The following is a 22,259-nucleotide window of genomic DNA, read 5'->3' as shown; positions in this document are numbered from 1 at the left end:
AAAATAAAAAAAAATCTCACCCTTGTGTAAACCCATATAACATTAAGCCATATGAGTTTGAAACAGCATGAACTGTTTTTTTCTTTTTTTTCTGGTGCACTATTCTGTTCCTTTAAGCTTTATCCCTTCAGCATGTACAAACATCAAAACTCAGTCACTTAACACAACATACTGAGGTACATTCATAATGCATTATTAGCATGTATAACACATAATACTGGGTCACGGCAATCTATGGTGAACCCAATGACCACAAATGGTGATTGTTATGGCAAGCTGATGGTCAATTATACATGCTCGTAGTGATTTTACAATCTCATAAAAAATAATGCATTATTTGAATGAAAAGGCCTGTGAGGGAGTTCATTCAAGACTCACCGCTGTGCACATCATATATCCGGCCCCGAAGTCAAAGCGACACTGTTGGTCCATAGAGTAATGCAACCCGGGCAGCTGTGGAAGCTCCTCCCACGTGTGCTCGTACGGGTCATCACGGAGACAATCATATGAACTACACAGGCAGAATGAGGTAGTATATAATCCACAGTTGTACTAGTAGAGTTTTGGTTGATAGGGTGTGTATGTACATCTAGTACTCACTGCAGGTAGCGGCCCAGTTCCTGTTGACTGCAGCGGGACCAGAGGAACCGGTGGAAAGCGGCCTGCACCAGTGGGGCCATTATGCTCCCCAGTTGCACCTCATCTCCACAACGGTTCCCCTGCCCATCATGCTCCATTCCCAACCTATAACATACACATATAGTACATATTTTGTATATACAAACAACTAAAAAAATTTGAGGACAATTTATTTTTGGCATTTTTAGATTTTAATAAAGTTACGAACAGACTTTAGTCAGGGAAGATACCATATTTATGGAATTGCATAAATAAGTTCCTGAACTAATATTTTTTTTAATGAATTGGTTGAGTGAAGGAATCAACGAGTAGGCTTTGCTTTGCTCCTGAATGAATTTGTTTTTTTGAACAAATCGTTTGAGCAAATAACTCAATGACTCACTCATAAAGACAGTGGCTGCATCTGAAATTGTATACTCTCTGAGTAGGTACTTTCTTTGAATAAGTAATTAATCACGACTGTTAAAAAAGTATATTCTGTATAGTATGAATGTAATTTGGACGTCCTGCATCCGTCATGTTGTCATTGTCATGTGACCAACCAGCATCAGTTGCATCACTTCACTGCCATTCACAAATACTCTCCCATGGCCTCGTGGGACAGTAAAATGAACATCGGATGCACATTTCAGAATCACGGAGGACATAGTTAGTAATCCGGGTACTTTTTCGCCAACTGTATGAAAACTGAATTTGGATATACTAATCTTTTCACCTACAATATAGTTGGGAAGTATACAGTTTTGGATGAAGCCAGTCACTTGTTTAATTTCTAAATTAATCAGTGTTTTAAACTAATCGGTAGTGAACAATCCAATGATTTGCTGTTTCACTCACAGACAGTCACTTTTTGCCACCTACAGGCATTTTAGTGTAACTTGCAAAAAAGAGTCAATATAAAATCCCCACTACTAATACACTTATTAGCAATACAAAAAGTGGAAAGTCATTTGTTCGAATGCTGCTCAACTAATAAGATTCAAAGACCTGGGGCCGTTTGCATAAACCGCTAAGACTAGTCTTCCAAGTTAGACATACATTTTTTTTTCTTTTAAGACAGTTCATAACTTTTTAAAATCAGTTACATAAAAATGTAGATTGGCCTAATCTGATACCAAAAAGTAAGACTGATTACCCCTTGACTAACTGTTAGTGGGTCATACTAACTAGATCTTAAGACACTGTCTTAACATAATGGCTATGTTTATGCAAATGGCCCCAGAACTACATTTTGTATAAATTAAAATATATGATAATATGTATGCTTTTGACATACTGATATTAGGTAAGCAGGGGTGCAGCAGGTACTCACACATGGCCGGTTTCATGTGCCACCACAAAAGCAGACGAGAAACCATCCTCATGGTTGAGAGTGCAGCTCCGTACGGGATGACACATGCCTGTGACAGGAGCGTAACCTAGCAACACATAAGAACACCATACACATATTTTTAGTGCTTATAACCATGCTCTGTCACTGATCTGAGGCCTGAGGTCATGATCATTTCAAGATCCTTGTGGCATGTTCTTGTAGACATCCATTTTTCAAAGTGAATGTGTGTGTTCATGTTTGAATAATAATCTGCTTTTATTAGTAACATGTTTCAATCTCTGGAGGTATATGATGCTGTGCTGGTGAGTGTGTTTGTGCATTTTACCCTGCATCCCCGTGGGTCCAAACTCTTGACGAGTGAGAAAGATGGCGTGATCGTGGTAATCTTTATCATTTGTGTCCTTCCTCTGCTGTTCGAAAGCCCATCTACACACATTCTCCAGACTCTGAGAAGGGTTGCCCAGCTCAATGAGACTTGCGGACTGAAAGCATACATGAGAAGGATGTTACGCTCAAAGCTTAATTTTGATTTTGCCATTGGCATCCCTATTCTTTACATCCATATCAATTCGGCTTCCGTATTAATCATTCAACAGAAACAGCCAATTGCTATTTCATTGACAAAGTCAAGTCACAGTTGGATCGAGGAGGGGTTGTTGGTGCTGTTTTTCTAAATTTAAAAAAAGCTTTTGACACCATTAATCATGGAGTTCTTCTATCTAAGTTACAAACTTTTAATTTCGATATAGGCACTATTAAATGGGTAGAATCTTATTTAACACATCGGACTCAGTTCGTTAGAGTTAGGAATCATCAATCAGGTGTTATTGCCTTGTCTGCAGGTGTCCCACAGGGCTCTATTTTGGGTCCACTTTTATTTTCTTTGTATGTAAATGACTTGCCAAATGTTTGTCCTAATGCCAACACCCAAATGTATGCAGATGACACAGTAATCTTTGAACATGCTAACAGTGCAGCACAAGCTGCTGATCTGCTATCAAACTCGATGCAAAATATTACAGAATGGTTAAATCACAATTGCCTTCAACTGAACGTATCCAAAACTGTATGCATGTTTTTTAGTAAATCTAAAAGCCGCTGTGTAGAACCTGATGTAGTCGTAGCAGGGGAGAGACTACAAGTCGTCTCAGATTTTAAATACCTTGGAGTATACATAGATAATAATCTTACTTTTAAATTACACATTAAGAAGGTTTGTAATCACATTAAGTACAACCTGGCAAATTTTAGATATGTCTGTAGCTGCATGTCAAAAAGGGCCGCTATGATGTTCATGCACTCAATGATTTTATCTCATATAACATATTGTTTGACAGCCTGGTCACAAGCTAGCAACACTTCTCTCAAACCACTACTCTCCCTATATAAGAAAACTATTAAAGTACTTGATAGGAAATCCATATATTATCATCACTGTCATGTTTAAAAAAAATATAGTCTATTGAATTTCGAAAACTTGATTATATATGCAGATCTCTGTCTTGTGTACAAAATTTTGCATGGACTGGCTCCTCCTGTATTGCGCCAGTTTGTGAGAACAGCGAAAAATGCTTGCAGATCTACAAGGAGTGCAGCAAGAGGTGACTGCATTGTCCCGTTTAGGAAGAGTGCACTTGGTCAAACAGCTTTCTCAGTCAGGGCTGCTAGTGAATGGAACCTCATTCCAATTCACATTAGGAATTTTAAAACGTACGCTTCTTTTAAACTTAACTTAACCCTCTGATGGTCTTTATTTATGTCTACACTCGTGTTTTTTGGGGTCTCCAGAGACCCCAGACAATAACATTTAATTTTGTAACAAGATAATAGTTTTTTTTTTTTACAAATGTAATTTTATTCTGTTTGTTAATGTTTTTACTCAACATTTGTGCAGTTTTTGGAGAATTTATGATATCTTTTAAATTTCTATAAATAAATAAATAAATATTTATTTAAATAAGCTTTTTACAAAAAAACAGCATTTGATGTAAAATTCACTTTATAAAAGACCCAGATTTCTAACTTTCATTCATGGGGATAACATGGATCATTTTAAATGGTTTAATGTAACATTTTTGGAAAATGCAGTAAAAAAAAAAAAAAAATATCACTTTAACCACTAGATGGCCATAGAGCTCCACTATATGCTATTTGCTATTTGACTACCTGAAAGATATCTTTTCACAAGTTGGATTCAGTTGGATTCATATCTAAATATTATAAAATCACAATTATAACAAAAATTAAATATTTTTGTCAAAGTTTAGCATTTTTTTGTACTGAACCAAATAGCCTTTGGGCTAATTCTGGCACACTGTACATTTAATTATGTATTATTAGTGTGCATTGTCCCTGTTAAATAAACCTGAAATAAATAAAATAAATCTGGTGGTGGTGTGAATCAATTCCAAACATCTAAATTAAATTGTGGGTTTCAATACAAACTATTAAAGGAACAGTTAATCAAAAATGTACATTCTATCACAATTTCTGACAGAATCTGTTGTAAAATTTTGGTGTGTTGCCCGCATAAACCTATGACTTCAGAAGGCCTGGAATACAGCACATGGGTCATATGGATGATTTTTATGATGCTTTGCCATCATTGGAAAAAAAGCAACTAGTATTGCAAAGCTTTCCACTTGTATTCCATCTTGTCATTAGGGTTTGGAAGGACATGAGGGTGAGAAACATTTGAAGGTAACTATATGAATACTGATGCATGTTACCACCAGACCAATATAAGTATGTACAAAAGTTCAAAAATGTTCAAAAGTTTGATGTCGGTAAGATTTTTAAATGTTTCTGAAAAAAGTATCACCAAGGCTGCATTTCTTTGATAAAAAGATACAAACTATTTTCAACTTTAATATATTTTCAAATGTAATTTATTACTGGGATGCAAAGCTGAATTATCAGCATCATTACTCCAGTGTTCATTGTCACATGGTCCTTCAGAAATCCTTATAATATGCTGATTTGTTGCTCAAGAAATATTTCTTATTATTTTCAATCAATAATGTTTTCACAGTTCTTGGGTGAATAGAAAGTTCAAAAGAAAAGTATTTATTTGTAATATTATAAAGGTCATCACTGTCACTTTTGATCAATTGAATGCATCCTTGCTGAAAAAAAAAAGTATAATTATAATTCATTTAATTTTTGTTATTTTATAATTAATAAAAAAAAAACGTACTGACCCCAAACTTTGAAATAGTAGCAAATAACCACAAGACTTAACAATAATTGTGTTAACTTGAGAGTAGTGTGATATAATTGTTTAATAGCATTGCCCATTTTAATTAATATTAAATAACTTTAAATGACCATTTAATCCTAGTAAACCTAGTAAATTTCATATAAATTGCACCTCATACTTGCCCATTAGACATCCATCAATTACTGAACAAATGTTATTTGTTATTACACTGAGGGATGAATCTAAACAATTTTTTTTGCGGTAAAATCACAGATGCTGAACCCAAGCTGTTCCTTTAATCAGAGGACAGACTCCTAAACAATTACATCAACACAAACTTCAAAAGCACGACACAATTGTTCATCAATCATTTAGTATCATTAACGCCCTTTGATGTTGAAAGTACTGAACAATCCAATCGATATAATTTGTGGTGAAACTGAACACGTTGACATGAAATGTTTATACAATAACAAAAGAAAAAAGTTGAAACCACGGCAGCCGTGACGCTGTTATTATTGCTTCATTTAACACTTGTGTGAACACAGACGTAAACATTGCTCTGGTTTTTCGCCGCATTCTGTGCAGGAAGATAAATGTGTGCAGAGAAACATCCAGACAGGAATGCGCGGCTGTGTTTTGATGACGTGGCCACGAGAGCCATTGGAAGTAGGAGATCCTTTCCAGATGTGTGTCCTGAAACTGCCTTATTCTCTCCCTGTGCCTTGCTCTCGTGCTTTTTACGTTGTAACAAGGTCATGAACTCTGAGAACTACGCTGCAATGTCTTCATCAACCAGTAGAGGGAAGCTTCACCATTCCAATGCCTTGCTGTGCACCATGGGAAAGAAAGAGGGTGGTGGGAAATAACTCAACTCAGCATCACTCTCAGCACAAGTGCATCCAGCGCTTTATTCTCACATTACACTTCATTTATTTGTGACTGATGATTTTTAAGCGGTAGGTTTGTGCGCAGGCAGCAAACTAATGTAAACTAGTTACTAAACACATGATTTATTTTCACTTATCTTCATTCCATCACTGAGATGTTTGTTGATAATGTCACAAAGGGTGTTTCTCGGGATTCTGTACACAGGAGACTTTATCTTGTTCTTGTTAACGGAATACATGACAGACGTGCAAGCATGCTCATTAAAAGAACGTCTGGGCATCTTTATCGTCTCTGTGATCCGCCGAACACACACACTCTTAGACACAAGCGCGCTCTGTGGATTGATGCTGGGTGTGTCGTGTCAGGGTCTCTTTATCTTTTTCGGCGCTAGGTGAGGGGAAGAGAGGAACAGATGTGCGGAAGAGACTGTGATGTTGAAACCTTGTTGGAGGTGCGCGGGGTCACTCGGTTGATCGTGCGTGCCGCTGCCGGCAGCAACGGTTGCCACAGTAATTGGGAATGATGGACAACCTGCTGGCAAGACGGGCGAGGCTGCATGCTGATTGGGGCTGAGGCGGCAGGGGAGAGGAGTGGGTGTGGAAGAACCAGGCGTTTGTGTATGAGCGAGAATAAGAGGGAGGGAGAGGTGGAAAGAAAAAGATACAGATGGAGAAAGATGTATATCTGTAGCAGAGCTATTGAAATAAGTGGGTGATCCTGGGAGATTTGAGAATGCGAGTGAGTGTGAATAAGAAAAGACAGTGGAAAGGTTTACACACTGAAAGATGAGTAAAGTTAGTGAAGTCAGGTTAACAAATCTGCAATGAAATTGCTAAAATGGAACAACTGCATTATAATGTGCCTCTATTAAAGGGCACCTATTATGCAAAATTTACTTTTACATGGCGTTTGAACATAAATGTGTGTTGGCAGTGTGTGTACACAACCACCCTATAATGATAAAAATCCACCCAGTGCTTTTTCTTTTAAATCTCCATAAATCATAAGCACTGTCTCAGAACAAGCCGTTCTCAGATTCGGGGCAATGTGGCGTACTTTTGCACAAACCCCGTCCACGACTGTTGACTGACACTGCTGCTTTTAGCGTACACCTGCCCTGAGTGACCTGTACACAGTCCGCCATTGTTTTGAGACTGGAGCAGCTGTAGACAAGAATGTCTCCTAAGCGATTGAGGTGTTTTGTTGTTGGATGTAAGAATGAACAGTCTTCATTTACTCTCGTTGTTACTCGAGGATGGATCTGTACCAACGAGCCACTATAAGTGACAATTTAAACATGCTGTAAAAAATTATCTATTGGGAATTTTGAGCTAAAGCTTCACATACACACTCTGGGGACATCAGAGACTTATTTTACATATTGTGAAAAGGGGCATAATAGGTGCCCTTTAAAAAGGAAGTAAAAAGATAATCTTGTACACATGCAAAAAAAGGAAAAGAAAAAATGATAGTTTTATCATCCTAGGACATCCCCACCCAAACCATGCATTGAGTTATGATAGCCATGAATTGAGTTCTGAGTGTGTGTATTTGCTTTAATTAAATAATATGTTCGGACAACTAGTTTAATAGGCTATTATTAAATTATGTTTAATTATGTTGCACTTATTTAGAAATTGCTGTCATGATAATCCTGTAAGAATGTGTTCATTTTGAAAAATATGCATATTCACTCAGTCAGATACATTCTTGAAATGTACTCGTACAGTATGAACACAACTAAAAAAAGGACTATGCCGGCCTAATAGAAATTAATGCTTGCTCTATTATTTAGTTTTTTAAAAATTTGAGAAAATAAATGGGATCTTGCATTAAAAAAGCTGGATGGATACCAACATGTGAATCACTTTTTTTCATTCAGTAAAAAGACAAATAAACTTCACCAGAAAATATGCATAAAAAAAAGTCATGTGACTTAATAACATGCATTGCAGCGAAGAAAAAGAAAACATTTTTGCACAAATCCCCATGATGGTTTTGTTCTCTTGAACACATGGCATGGAAATGCTGGTGTATTTGTGAAATCGGATGGAAACCAGGGTTATAATTGTTAACTAAATCGATTCAAAACAAAAATATATAAACTGAAACAAAAACTGAAAATAAAAGTAAGACCTAATTCAAAATGTTAATAGAAACTTTAATAGTATGTAAATAATACTAAAATAACAGCGATGGAAAAAATTTTGTAGCGACCTGAGTTTAAATCCTGCATGCAAATTTTCCATAAACTAGGTATGCATTAAATAGCAATTAATTGACTACTTGGGCTTGGTGTCAGACCTTTTTTTCTCTTTAAAATCATTGTATATTTACTTTGTATCTAAATTGGGTTTTGAAAGCCAGCCCACAGGTCAACCGACCCACTGGGAATGTCCCTGTGCTCCCTGAGGCCACCACATCCCTGAATGGAGTTAAACAACATTTTAAGTCACAGTGAGAGGCAGACGAAGCGTGACCACCAACAGACTGAAGGAAAAAGACAGAATGGAAAGGAAACCAGAGGATGTATGAGCATAGAGACAGAGATGAAAAGAGAACTGACAAAGAGATAAACAGAGAGAGAGAGAGACCTGTGTGCTAACCGCCTGATGAGTTCATGTGGGACAGTTTGCATTTTAAGAACTTAATCCTGGAAAGACAAGGCCAGAGGGACAATCACCACAAATCAGCGTAGGAAACGCCATCTGCCTGACCCGCTGCAGACCTCTGTCTCTCCATCTCACCTGAAACTGCACGTAATCAGCATGTAACCCCACACACTATCTGTCACTGAGGAAAAATCACCATTTATCATAATGGCTGGGGGTGGTATAGTGTCTCAGTAAGAAGAGCAAAATTTGAGGGCACCATAGCGTTGTGAGCTATTCCTCCCGCTGGGTGAACTGACATTTGTGGTAATGGTAAGCTCCGTCGCAGAGATAGAGAGGTGATGGATTGTCATGTTTAAGTGGCTTAAAAATATCTTCCTTATGGGTTACACATCCAGATAGCACTCCTGGAGAAAATATCCTTTCTTCCTGAACCTGATACTGATTGAATAAATGGCGTAGGTGTGTGAGCAGGACGGTGGCGTAATTGCTGATGAGCGACACCTGCGCGATGCACCTCGTCTCATATCTTTCAAGGAGGAGCGGAAGCATAAAAGGAGGAGCGATGACAGTGAAGATCGAGAGAGGACCAGGCTTGGATTTATGTTGTGTTTCTATTGTATTGTATGTGGCAGCAGTCGTCCGTGAGGGACTTCTGCCTTTACTTTCGTTTTGTCATTTGTTTATTTACTTATATATAAGTTTGTGAACGTTCGCCGGTTCCCGTCTCCTTCTTCCCATAACAACAAATATTGTTACAGTGTTAACTTCACAACTGATTAAGATGCATTTTTCCAGACATCATATTATTCCGATTTTCCCAGAGGAAAATTGCTCTTTCAAATTTCAGCTGTGTTTGTCTCAGCATTGTTTCATATAAAGGTGAAGTATGAAACTAGTGGCACCAAAAAGAATGAATGTCACAAAAACAATAATAACAAACATTCTTATCATCTGCCATTGTCAACAACAAAAAAAAACACAAAAAACTAAACAAAAAAAATGCTTCACAGCTAACTCACATTATTGGTTGTCAATGTTGCTGTGTCCGGTAGGTCAAACAAAGAATGTTGAAAGGTTTTAACCAATGGGAATCTAACCTATGAAAGGCTTAATTAAATGTTAAACTGGCATGAGAGAAAGTATTTTAACAACGGCAACAATAAAATACACACTTGATCTAAAGTAAAGCTTTTATACCTCCTAAAAATCCTTAGGATAAATAAACCTAGAAACAAAAAAGACAGTTAAGCAATATCACATTAGCAAAAGTAAATAACTTTCAGCAAGATTGCAAGTGTGATATTGATTTTATTCAACAGTTCAATGAACTTAAAGTTAATATTGAGTAACTTACATTTTAGACAAAATGTTGCCAATTACTGTTCAAAAGGTACAAAACAACAGAAAAATTAACCGTTTTGTCTCTGAGAAATGCAGAATAGTGGCTCTCCTGAAAGAATTCGTGTTTTTGAACAACTTTGATGAATAAATGATTCACTGAATCGCCTCGGTTGCGTATGCAACCCTCGGTCCCTGAAGGAGGGAACGGAGACGTAGTCGACGTCGACTGAATGGGATCACGCTAGGGAGCCTGTCATCTTAGAGTACTATTGAACGGGCCAATGCAATTGGCGTGCGTGATTCGCATCACACACTCCGCCCCTGCGGCGTGGGTATAAATACGGAAGTGGATGCACGCACTAGTTGCTTTTCGCTGAGGAGCCGAGACTAACTCGGAGTCAGTGGTGGTCCAGTTATAGTGGCTAAGGGACTACGTCTCCGTCCCCTCCTTCAGGGAATGAGGGTTGCATACGCAACCGAGACGTTCCCTCTCAGTCGTTCACGTTCGACGTAGTCGACGTCGACTGAATGGGATCTACTATGGAAAGAGCCACTAGAGCTGCTACCTTCCAGTGCCTGGACGAAAGCCTCCTGACCCCCTGCAATTTTGAGGCGGAAAAGGGCCAGGCTTAGGCCAGGGAAGTCAACTGCTGTTCCACAGGACCACTGCGAAAGCGTACCCTATCGAACTGAAAATGCGGGCAAGTCCCTACCCTCTAGATAGAGACCAAACAAGCAGGAGAACTGTTTCTTTAAAAACAGAATTTTTAACTCACTGCCTGTAGGGCTCAATGAAGGTCTCTGCAGTGCAGTAGCACCAGAGATAAGTCCCAAGAGAGTAAAGAGCAAGGCGGTTATTCAGTCTCCTTGCTCCCTTCAGGAACCTGACGATCAAGTCGTAATTCCCACGGATTTGTTTCCACTGCATCAGGATGTGCGTCAATACAGAGGCCACAACATTTTGAGGTGGAGGAGACAGCCCTCACTCCAACCGTTAGCAGGAAGGAAGCACTGAAGTGATCGAACACCTTCGGGATCTCCTCACGGAGAGAAGACTCAATTCAACGAATAGGTTCCACTTCTAAGGGGGATCGAGCCTCTTTTTGAGAGGGTGCTCTCACAGAAGTGATGGTCTCAACGGCATAAAAAAGAACCTCCGCATCCCGTTCTTTTTAGAACCAGACCTGGAACTCTCCAAGATCTAGACGCGGGTGCCATCATGCCCAATCCCTGAGAATGTACTCAGAGGAAGGAGTCAGGAAGGCTGTCAAGAGGAGAGGTCGGTTGGGCCAATAAAGGGCAACAAGCAAGACCTGCTCTATCTCTTTACTGATTTTAACACCGTAGTGCAAGAAGGCTCACTGGGGAACGTATTTCTGCGGGGGCCCCAGGGAAAAAACAACTGGCGGAGGGACGAGTCCGGAGGGGCAACAGATGTAACTGTGCGGTCCCAAACAGTGGTCCCAAACAGCTGGCCAGCAGGGGACGGAGTCTCCACTCTTTCTGGGCCAGAGGCTATCGTGAGGCTTGTCAGCGGCACAATTGAGCAGGCCAGCAGTAATAAGTGGAATGAAGCGACCTTAGAAGCTTCTGACTCCAAGGAGGTGGTGGCGGGCGAGTTGCAATATGCGAGGGGAGCGTAGCTCAACGGTCGCAAGGTTGTCTTTTCAAACCGGTATATGCTCACTGAGCAGCGGTGTCTCAAAGCGAGGAAATTGTAAGCAACTCGAGGCAATAAATGCCAATGCAGTCAGAGGGCGCCCAGACCTCTGTTACTGCATGCCCTTTATACGTGGGCCCTCAGCCGGTATTAGTGGACACTCATTCTAGGAGCCATTGGCCCGGGGAAACAAAAGGTCTGTTTACGGGCTGAGGATTTGGCGACAGGCCAGGGTGTTTATCACACGGAGCGTGTCACTCTGCCACGGCCACCTCGGGACTCGGCCGTGAAGCCAGTGCTGAAGCCGTCTTCATATGGAGAAAGCCGTGTGGTTGCGTCTGCCATATGCCCCAGGAGCCTCTGGAAAAGTTTCTGTGGGACCCTTTCTCACTTCTTGAATAGCACTGAGATGACACACCTCCATCTGAGAGATGCGCTGGACCGAGACCATCTCCATACTAGAAAAGAGATCCTCAACCCTTGGGCGAATTTATTCTTTCCCAGTTGACCTGAAGACCCAACTGGCTATGGAGCACTCGAAGGGTAGGACCATGTACTGATACTTTTTACCTTCGAACGCAAGAACACAGGAGGCCTGTGGAGCGGAAGGATAGAGATCTGAAGTACATGTCTTTCAGGTCGAACGCTGCAGACCAAGCTTGGGGACGGGGCATTTTTGAAAATGCATCTCTGTGTTTAGAAAGTAAACGGAGGCGTTCGAAAAATGGCCCGTTTCAGTTGACACAGATGCAAGATGGTCATAACCCACCACACATTTAGGGTACAATGAAGTACGGGCTCATGGAAGCCAGACTTCATATCGGCTGGAGGGAACGGCTAGCTCGCGTCCTTCGCCAGTAGAACTGCGATGTACACACACGCACTGCTCAACACCTAGGTGTGATGACTCTCACAAATTTTTAGGAGCATCTCTGCTCAACACCTAGGTATGATGAATATCACTGAGCCTGGGCGGAAGCCAAGCGAAATGAATCGCAAGCCGAGTCTGAAGGTACCTTTTGGGGCCAGGCTGGACCGGTTGGAAGCATTTTAGGCTTCCATAAAACCGGGCCAGGGAACCACAAACATACCCGAGGTGTACCAGCCCAACCTGGGAGACCAGGAACCGAACCTTGTCCGCATCCGCCTTAACAACCAGGCTGAGCCAACGATGGCGCTCCTGGACCACTAATGCTAGCCACCACTAGCCACTAGCTCCACCGGCTGGAGTGAGGGGCCCACAGGGATTGGTTACCGGGCAGGGAAGCCTCACTATGATCCTCTGATCACCCATCCCACACGGCGCCGTAGCGGGGCATGGTAACCTTCACGCATGAAGGCAAGTCTCGATCTAAACACCGCGATAGTCATATCCTCGCAATGAGAACACAAACTATCCACAAAAGCTGCTTCAAGGTGCTGCATATATACCCATACATTATATACGTATATATATTATACATCTATGGGCCCTATATTGCACCCAGCGCAATTGACTTTGTACACCGACGCATGTATCATTCCTATTTTGCACCCGCGCAAAGCGGACTTTTCCCTCCACAGACGCACGTCGGTAAGTTAGGAAATACACTTGCGCTCCCCAGGGCGGTTCAGCGCAAAGAGGAGGCGTGTTCCGGCGCAAACATTCCTTCATGCTATTTTGCAGGTTTAGAAAACAATTGCGCCACTAACCAGGAAAATATTGTTTAAAGTCAGTGGCGCGTTGTGCATGTTATTCATATGCTATTTTAAGGGTGCATGCTTGGCCATAATCAATGTAGCGTGTGCACAACGCGCACTTTGATTCTCTCATCTACACAGAAGCAGCAGTTTTCATTTTTGCAAATCATACATTATTACGATAGATAGATAGATAGATAGATAGATAGATAGATAGATAGATAGATAGATAGATAGATAGATAGATAGATAGACAATTTATTATAAAAGCATACATCTAGCTTACACATTTACCCAAATTATCATACGCCTGTTTAAAGGACAATTCCGGTATTTAACACTTCGAGTCTATTTTGTAGTTTGTTTTGGATGAACAAGAGTGGTGGACAAAGAAATTTTGACAATGGTTCCTGTCTCGACTTTTTTACTATTTTAGAATTGCCCATGACCGCTTTAGAATGGGAGTCTATGGCCATGCACAAACATGTGCTTAAAACAACCCTTAACGTTCGTTTTCAAAACTGTTCAACTCACCGAGTGGTTAGTGGTGTTTTTCACAATATTTTGAAACAACGAACGTTGTTGTAAAATCACAAATTTTTCTAGCCAGCCGTCAACAAACACAGAAATTTGATGCTGTTAAAACAGCAGTTGAGGGCTCAAAGCTCGCGATCACCGCTGCACTCGCGCTGTAGAACCACCAGCAACTGGGAGAGTCTTCCTAGAAGAACACCAACACACTCGCTCATTGTATACAACAATACTCTTCAGAGACATCAAAAACGATCGGCTCCAAAGCAAAAAGCAACTAGTGCGTATTTATACCCGCACCGCGGGGGCGGAGTGTGTGATGCGAATCACGCACGCCAATTACATTGGCTCATTCAATAGTACTCGAAGATGACAGGCTCCCTAGCGTGATCCCATTCAGTCGAACGTGAATGACTGAAAGGGAACTCTCATAAATGATTGAATATATCACTCACTCATTGATTCACGTTAATGAAACAATAATTTAATTATTTTGTTTCAATGGCTCTCTCATAAAGGCCGTCACTTGTTGGTCTGAAAACGAGGTGTGTTCTGGCACATTGTTGGTGCGTTGCTATTTTGAGGCAACAGAAATAGACTGCGCCATTGACCAACTGAAACCTGGTCTAAAGTCAATGGCGCAATATTTTTTTGGTTATTTAATGAGCGTTAGTAATGTGCGCCAATAGGCGGGTTCACAACTTGCGTACACTCTGCTTATTACACATACAGGGACGTACAGCAGCACACAAACATGCCAAATATTTAAAATAAAAGGATTACAATGTAAAAGATTATTATTGCGTACATAAAGATATGGTGGAATCCGGCTTGTCTCATAGATGGTCTGCTTGCGCACTTTTGCCTCGCGCAGCACGAGCAGTTCCGTTTGCGCTCTGGAGACGCGTTCGGTCTTTCCACTATCAAATTCCGTCATGTAAATAGCGAATCTGCCATGGCGCGAGCACAACTGGCATTTAAAAGGAATGGGAGATGAGACTCGGATTGGTTTAACACATGTAATCCCAAAACACACCCATTACTCATTATGAGAATAGGGACAACCCTTTTAGACTATGCGCCTGGCACGCCGACCATTTTCCCCGTCTTTAAACTAGCAAAAGTGGATTCGGACACGCCCTAAGTGAACTTGCGCCGTGCACTTTAGACCATGTGCTTAGATCGTTAAAATAGGGCCCAATGACTCAGTCGTAAGGCAGTCACTTGTTTTGTTCCTGATGAATCAGTGTTTTGAACGAATCACTTGAATTAATGATTCAATGTCACTCATAAAGACAGTCACCCATCACCACCAACTGGCATAAGGATGTAAAATATGGAAACAGTCACTGAAAAATCTCCACCACTAATGCATTTGTAATGCACACTATTGCTATTCATTTAATTAAATTTCTGTCTATGTGAGATATTGAAGAGATATGGGATTTTCTAATTGAGGAACTGTGTCAGATGAAAGCTGAGCCTAGAACTGCGGTCACTATCAGGTCAACCACATCTGAGACGGTCTCTCTGATCTGAGATCAGCCTCTCCCTGATCTCCAGTTACAGGAAGAGCAGCATTTTATGGAGCTGTGTTTATGAATGAGGCAGGGTCATCATTGATTGTTTATCTGGCATTCTTGATTCTTCTTCCCAGAATCCTTTGCTCAGTCCCATAGGGGAGGTGCTGGTGTGTGCATGTTTATGTGTTGGGGGGGGGGGCAATTGCATAACATCAGCACTCTGTGTGCTTTGGTGTTGAACTGTGAAGGCGTGTGACTTTGAAAAGACTCCCATGGGAAAGCTATGCTTTTAGTTCCCGTTTGCTCAGTCCGGTGGAATAACAGGCCCTAGGCCATGGTGAGCACCCAGCAGAAGGGGGTGGGAAAAGATGTGCATGTAAGCTAAGCTAGCAGTGTGTTTATGTGTTTGTGTTGGTGTGAGTGTGAGACAGAGGGTGGAAGAGAGAGAGAGATACAGTAGATACATGGAGTGTGTGTCTTTACATGATGCAATATGTCAACCTGTCATGATATAAAACTGCAAAGGTGCTAAATAGCTACAGACAGCGAAATTGATCATTTTGGAATTTTTGTCAAAAGAAAAAACAATGTTTTAGGTTATATTAGTGCTCTATCAAGGTGAAAACTAGAGTCTGAACATGAAATCAGTCTCAGATGAAACTCCAACTATTAAAGAGAAGCGTGTCATTTCTCCACTTCTACTGGCTATACCAAACTGAATTGAAAATAAAGTTTCCCAATCACTTCAATTGATTAAAAAAGATCATGCCATTGGTTGATCCACAGCTTAATGTGTGGGGCTCCTCAAGCAATGTTGAAACTGTCACAAAACCACAGTTTACACTTTTTAGGAAGTTAGTCAACAAATCTTTTGCTAATATTTGTCTCTGAAGCATTAGCCTAACTAAAGGAAAGATTACACTAAATATGACTACAAAGATTTGTGATGTCATAATGTGATGTGAAGTTTTTTTTAATGTAGATAAAAGATGTACTGATTATGATAAAGATGTATAAAATTATGATAATGTATAATAAAACCAGAAGTGTGCAATAAAATAGCAAATAGGGCAATACTAATAATAATTTCATGCTGACTTTTAATTTTTTCATCTGATATTTGATGCATGATGTCATTAGTCATGATTCACACACAGTGGTTCTTACTTTTTTGGCATCCACCAAAACAATCCGAACTAGCACCACGTTTATTCGTGCCCCGAGAGATTGGTCATGATAGATCTCGTTAACCTGTGAAGAGAGAAAAGCAGTGTTAGGTCCAACATTAAGAGCTTCATATTGAGACTGATATTGATATTGTGAGCGTAAAAAGTCTCAATATACAAAACACCTATTAAAGAAAATTATGTTCAACTTCATACTGTATACCTTTTAGATTCATGTTTAGATTCATACTTTTTAGACATGTTTATGTTAGAAAAAAGAAGTGTGATGGAAAATGGCTAGCATCACTTAAAACATTTTAAAACTAAACTGATTATAAATATTAACCCTAACCCCAAACTTTTTTCTATTTGTACACTAACGTTCAAATGTTTGGGGTCAGTCAAATATATATTTTTTTCACTTTAATAGTTATGTTCAGCAAGGATGCATTACATTTAAACATTAATAGTGTTACAAAAGATTTCTATTTTAAATAAGTGCTGCTTTTGAACTTTCTATTAATCAAATAATTCTGAAAAAAAATCTTTAAGAAATATTAAGCGGCACAACTGTATCAACATTGCGGCTCTACAAAAAGTTCAGATTATTATCAAAACAGTTTTCTGAAGTATCATGTGACACTGAAGACTGGAGTAATGGCTGCTGAAAATTCAGCTGTGCCATCATCACAGGAATAAATTATATTTTACATTGTTTCACAATATTACAGATTTTACAGTATTTTTTTTTATCAAATGAGTGCAGCCTTGGTGAAATGAGTGCAGCCTTAGTTCAAAAACATTGCAGGCTTCCAGAGCAGTAAAACACAAACTTTTGAATGCTAGTGTACATAAAATACATTTAGTCCCTATGAAGCTAATATACGTTTCAGCTTAAAACATAACTCTAGACTAGTCTGATTTGCTGGTTTTAGAGGGGTTTCGAGAAGAACATCTAGAACATATCACGCCAGCTAAGACCAGAAAACCATCTGAGGCCAGATCATTTTCAGCATGGTTTTTCAGGTTTTACCAAATTTTGGGGGTCATTTGGTCCCCACAGACACATGTAGAAACACACAGACAAACTGCAGAGCTGGACCCAATGATGGTCAAGAGAGCCTTTTTCATTTCCCATGATTCTGCAGTTTGACTTCTCACCCCGCACCTCGGCCATCTTTACTTGTTCAGTTTGCTGAAGGATAGGCCTAATGCACTGTGGGAAACGCGGTTCCCAGACAGAGAGGGAGACAGAGGCAGACAAATTGGTACAGAAGTTCAGACATTGTGTCCTCTGCCGCTCTGGAAGCCTGCTAATGAGACACTGAGATGTATACACAGCCAACAATAATGAGATTTCTGATGGACAGACTGCGGGAGGGGGAGCGAGAATAAGAGACGAAGACAGACAAGAAGAAAGGGGCTTAAAAGAGGGCAGCAAGGAAGAAGGAAAATGTGGAAAAGGATTATACAGCATGCTTTCCAAACCCGATGTGTCGCTGCACCGACTCACCTGCTCATTTACATTGCCAAGCAATCGGCAAACTTCAGAATGGGGTGGAGCCCTGTCTCCCTAACTCTCTCTCTCTCTGTATTCCTGGCATTCCCTCTTCGCTGTCATTCTTTTTGACTGTCAGAATATGTTTTGGTTGTGCTGTCTGTCAGTGTTTCGTTATGTTTCTGCAGACTTTGTCTTTACGATTCACAACTTTTCTGAATTCATCATCTCTTCCCCTTCAGTTTCAAATAGTATGTGTGTCTACAGTGGCCAAAAGCTTATCTTTCAAACTAGTGGATAGGCCTTTACCGTAGAGTTTGCCAAGATTTCTTCAGAAATTCTAAAGAGCGCAGCTCTTAGGCTTGGTTGCCTTAGTAACCATGTTAATACAGATGCCAGGTGACCATGACTCCAGTGTTCCGAACTTTAATGATCGTTAAACTGAGGCACGACTTTCATATGGCACATACTGTGCAACACCTCAGGACTCTGCATTAGCAGAAGCAGTGCATGATGGGATATGGCTACTGCCTTGTTTCCAGACTTCACTTCAAAGAAAAATAAATACATGGCTGGCAGTGAAAGTTTATTTATCTCATATTATTACAGTATACGCTAGGGCTGAAAGGTATGATATATACTATAGTATGTATTGTACTATTATGTGAGAGTAGCAGTGTATAAATTGGCATTCTGCTGTCATTTGCATTTGTGCATTTTGGCAAAAAAAAAAAAAGTAACTTACGATGCAATCAAATGGTTTTAAAGGGCCCCTATTATGGATTTTTGAAAATGATCTTTCATGTAGTGTGTAACATAGCTCTAAGTGAATGAAAACATCCTGCAAAGTTTTAAATTTGAAAGTGCACTGTATGATATGGTTGTTGGAAAATAACAATGTCTTTTCTGTTAACCAATTGCTTTTTAATCTTCGCTATTGCTTCAATGCAAATGAACAAGCGTGCCGTTATTTGTTGCGTAGTGACGCATGTTCAAGTAAGCCAGATATGCACAGATTTTGCGCAATATGCTATATTTAATAATCACGATGACTCATGACTCACAAATTGAGTATTTGTGCTAAATCCGCGCAGATTTGGCTTACCGTACACAAACTTCCCCAGCAAAGTGTGTAAACATAGTAACACGCCAAATTGGCTAGTGATTTGACAGCGTTACCCGCCACTGTTGGTTTTTAATGCGGGTGTTCATTTCAAACCCTGTATATATATAATCTAATAACTATAAGTAACTTTGCGACTAATAACAACTAACTCTCATTAGTTTGCAACTACAGGTCAACTAACTCTCAATATAGTATTATTAGACTGTTAGGTTTGAGTTAGGGTTAGTAGAATAAGTTGACATGTACTTGCAAAGTTGCTTATAGTCAGTAGAATGACTATAAGTATTTGATGTGGAGCATCAAAATAAAGTGTTAGTAGATATTAAGCAGACAGTCTACTATTGCTGTAATGAATGACAGTTGACATGTTGGAAAGTTAGTTAGTAGAATGTCTAAAGTGGACTAGAGAAATAAAGTGTTGATTAAAGTAATAACATTTAAAAAATATACTGATAACATATTTAAAATTATGAGAATAAAGGACATTATTCTCGCAAAAGCTGTATTATCAAAATCTTAGATGTTTAAAAATTTGGCAACACTTTACAATAAGGTTCATTAGTTAACATTACTTAACTAGATTAGTTAGCATGAAGTAATAATGAACTGCAGGTATTTACAGTGTCCTTGTTACATATGTTACATGTACTTACCATAGTAATAACAGTAAATTAAGCATAATTACATGCAACTAACCCTCAACCAAACCCCAATCCTACCCTAACCCTATAGTAGTTAATTAATATTACTCAGTACTTAAATATATAATTACACTGTAACAATGACACCTTAAAATAAAGTGTAACTGAACTACAGCATTTATTAATCTTTGTTAATGTTAATTTCAACATTTACTAATACTTTATTAAAATCTTGTTAACATTAGTTAATGCACTGTGAACTAACATAAACAAACAATGAACAGCTGTATTTTTTATTAACTAACGTTAACAAAGATGAAAAAATACAGTATAACAAACGTATTGCGCATGGTTAGTTAATGTTAACTAATGAACCTTATTGTAAAGTGTTACCAAAATTTTTAACATGCTACTAAAATGCTGTTGTGCCCAGCCCTACTATGCAAATGCTCACATTGTTGGAAAGCTTAAAATTAATTAGAGTCACAAATCTTTATCAACACCAATAGTGTTCTTCCTCAACCTCCTACAGAATAAAAACCCTATAGATTCCCTCCTCCCACCCATCTCTCTCTATGTTAATGAACGTGAGAGTGTAGGTCTCATTAGTACAGCCCTGGTTGCTGGCCTTGTTCAGGAGCACTGGGTTTCATCAGCATACAGGTAACTAATGGAGACCTAGAGGTCGGCAAGTCAGAAAATCATTAATATCCCATTAATAATGCAGCAGGGGCTAGCATTGTGGCTTCACCGCTTTAGAGGAAGGAGGGGATAGTGAAGAAAATAGCAGAGGGTGCAGATAGGAAGATAGAATTAGAGGAGAGAGGGGCCAAAAAATCTATGTGTGAGTATGTGACCGAGTGAGTAGTCAGTGCATAGTGTGTGTGTGGGGGGGGGGGGGGGGGGGGGGGGGGGTAGGTATAATGACCAACATTCCCTCATCAAATAGATTAGCCAGTGTAAAAGAGCCATGGTAAGGAGCCATTTAAAAAGAGGCCAACTTATCAGAATCTTATCAGACCTGTTTATCATCTGGCCTTGCCAAACTGTAAAAACAACATCGATAGAAGGGATTTAAGTGCTAAAGGGGGAATCTATAGGGTTTTTATTCTGTAGGAGGTTGAGGAAGAACACTATTGGTGTTGATAAAGATTTGTGACTCTAATTAATATTAAGCTTTCCAACAATGTGAGCATTTGCGTAGAAGGGATTTAAGTGCCAAAGTGTTTCCTTAATCACAGGTATAGTGGGGTTTTAACAATACACTGTCAAAGGAATAGTTCGCTCAAAAACCTTCAATCATAATAAACACCATTGTTTCTGGTATCTCAAGAAGCAAACATGACTGAAATCTCTTTTTAGTGAAAACCTAAATTTCTGTATTTCTCACATGGAGTTATCATAAAGCTCCCCTTAGATATGGAATATATAAAATAAGACATACAGTATGGAGTATTTTTATGGTGCTTTCATGATAATTTGTTGTCTTTTTGGGAGCAGCACAGCACCTATCCTCATTCATTTTGATTACATTAAAAAGAGTGACCAGGAAATCCTTCAATAATAAAAATGTTTTTGCTTATAACTTATATAACTTTCATTTATATTTTCATTAATATAATGATTTTTAATTTTGAGTTAAACTACTTCACTAAAGTTACCATGAAATAAAAAATAAAAAAATGTATGGAATATTTCAGTATTAATTATAAATGATTTATTTGTGCACATTATTATAATTATTATTATTTAAATCATTTGCCCTCCTATTCTTTAATCAAAATAACTTCTTCTCTCTCTTGCAACAACACCTCTTCTCTGATGACGTGTTTACTGGTGTGAAGGCGGGACAACCTGTCACTCAAATGAGATCATAGCAATAACAAACCACAACAATCCAATGATCCATCCAATCAATTCCCGATGGATCGTCCTACATTTTTTTTCTTGATCGAGAAGCTGTTTTACTCAGAAATACGTCACAATGGGGAAGAAAATATTTTTTCAACTTCCATTTCATGCCAACTATAAGAAGTAAATATAATACAAAATTAATTAATATAATTAAAATAATGTAGAGTAATAAATAATAATAATAATAATATATCCACTTTTTGGCTAATTGCCAAGCTGTACTCATATTTTAAATGCCACAAAATTAACTACATAAAAAAAAAATTGGTGTAGGATTTACTTTTTTCACTCAGAAATTGCAGGAGTGGTAAATTGAATCGGTCTACTGTATATTCTATCGTAATTGTACAATATTACGTATAATCTAAATGCGTCTCACGGTTTTATTGTAAATACAGATGCTGCACCTAAAAAAAAAAATTACTACAGAAAAGACTTCTTGCCACTGCAAACAAATTTTGACAAATCACTCCCAAACAAATCTTTCAATCCCCATACAACA

General features: G+C 39.1%; 1 protein-coding gene across 3 annotated transcripts in view; it reads right to left on the bottom strand.

Annotated features, from left to right (window-relative positions):
• LOC309504644 (A disintegrin and metalloproteinase with thrombospondin motifs 2) overlaps positions 1-22,259 on the bottom strand; it is a 178,599-nt gene that overhangs the window by 17,229 nt on the left and 139,111 nt on the right. For all 3 annotated transcript variants that reach the window (XM_082177845.1, XM_082177847.1, XM_082177846.1), the window contains exons 5-9: positions 16,580-16,663; positions 2,298-2,454; positions 1,952-2,057; positions 601-744; positions 379-511 (exon numbers count right to left, since the gene is read on the bottom strand). In XM_082177845.1, coding sequence (XP_082033971.1) covers positions 379-511; positions 601-744; positions 1,952-2,057; positions 2,298-2,454; positions 16,580-16,663 — 624 coding nt within the window. The remainder of the gene's footprint in view (positions 1-378; positions 512-600; positions 745-1,951; positions 2,058-2,297; positions 2,455-16,579; positions 16,664-22,259) is intronic.

The sequence above is a fragment of the Leuciscus leuciscus genome (genome assembly GCF_965113295.1).
Source record: "Leuciscus leuciscus genome assembly, chromosome: 8".
Lineage (NCBI taxonomy): Eukaryota > Metazoa > Chordata > Actinopteri > Cypriniformes > Leuciscidae > Leuciscus > Leuciscus leuciscus.
The sequence above is the reverse complement of the archived record's forward strand: the minus strand, read 5'-3'. Positions and strand labels throughout refer to the sequence as shown.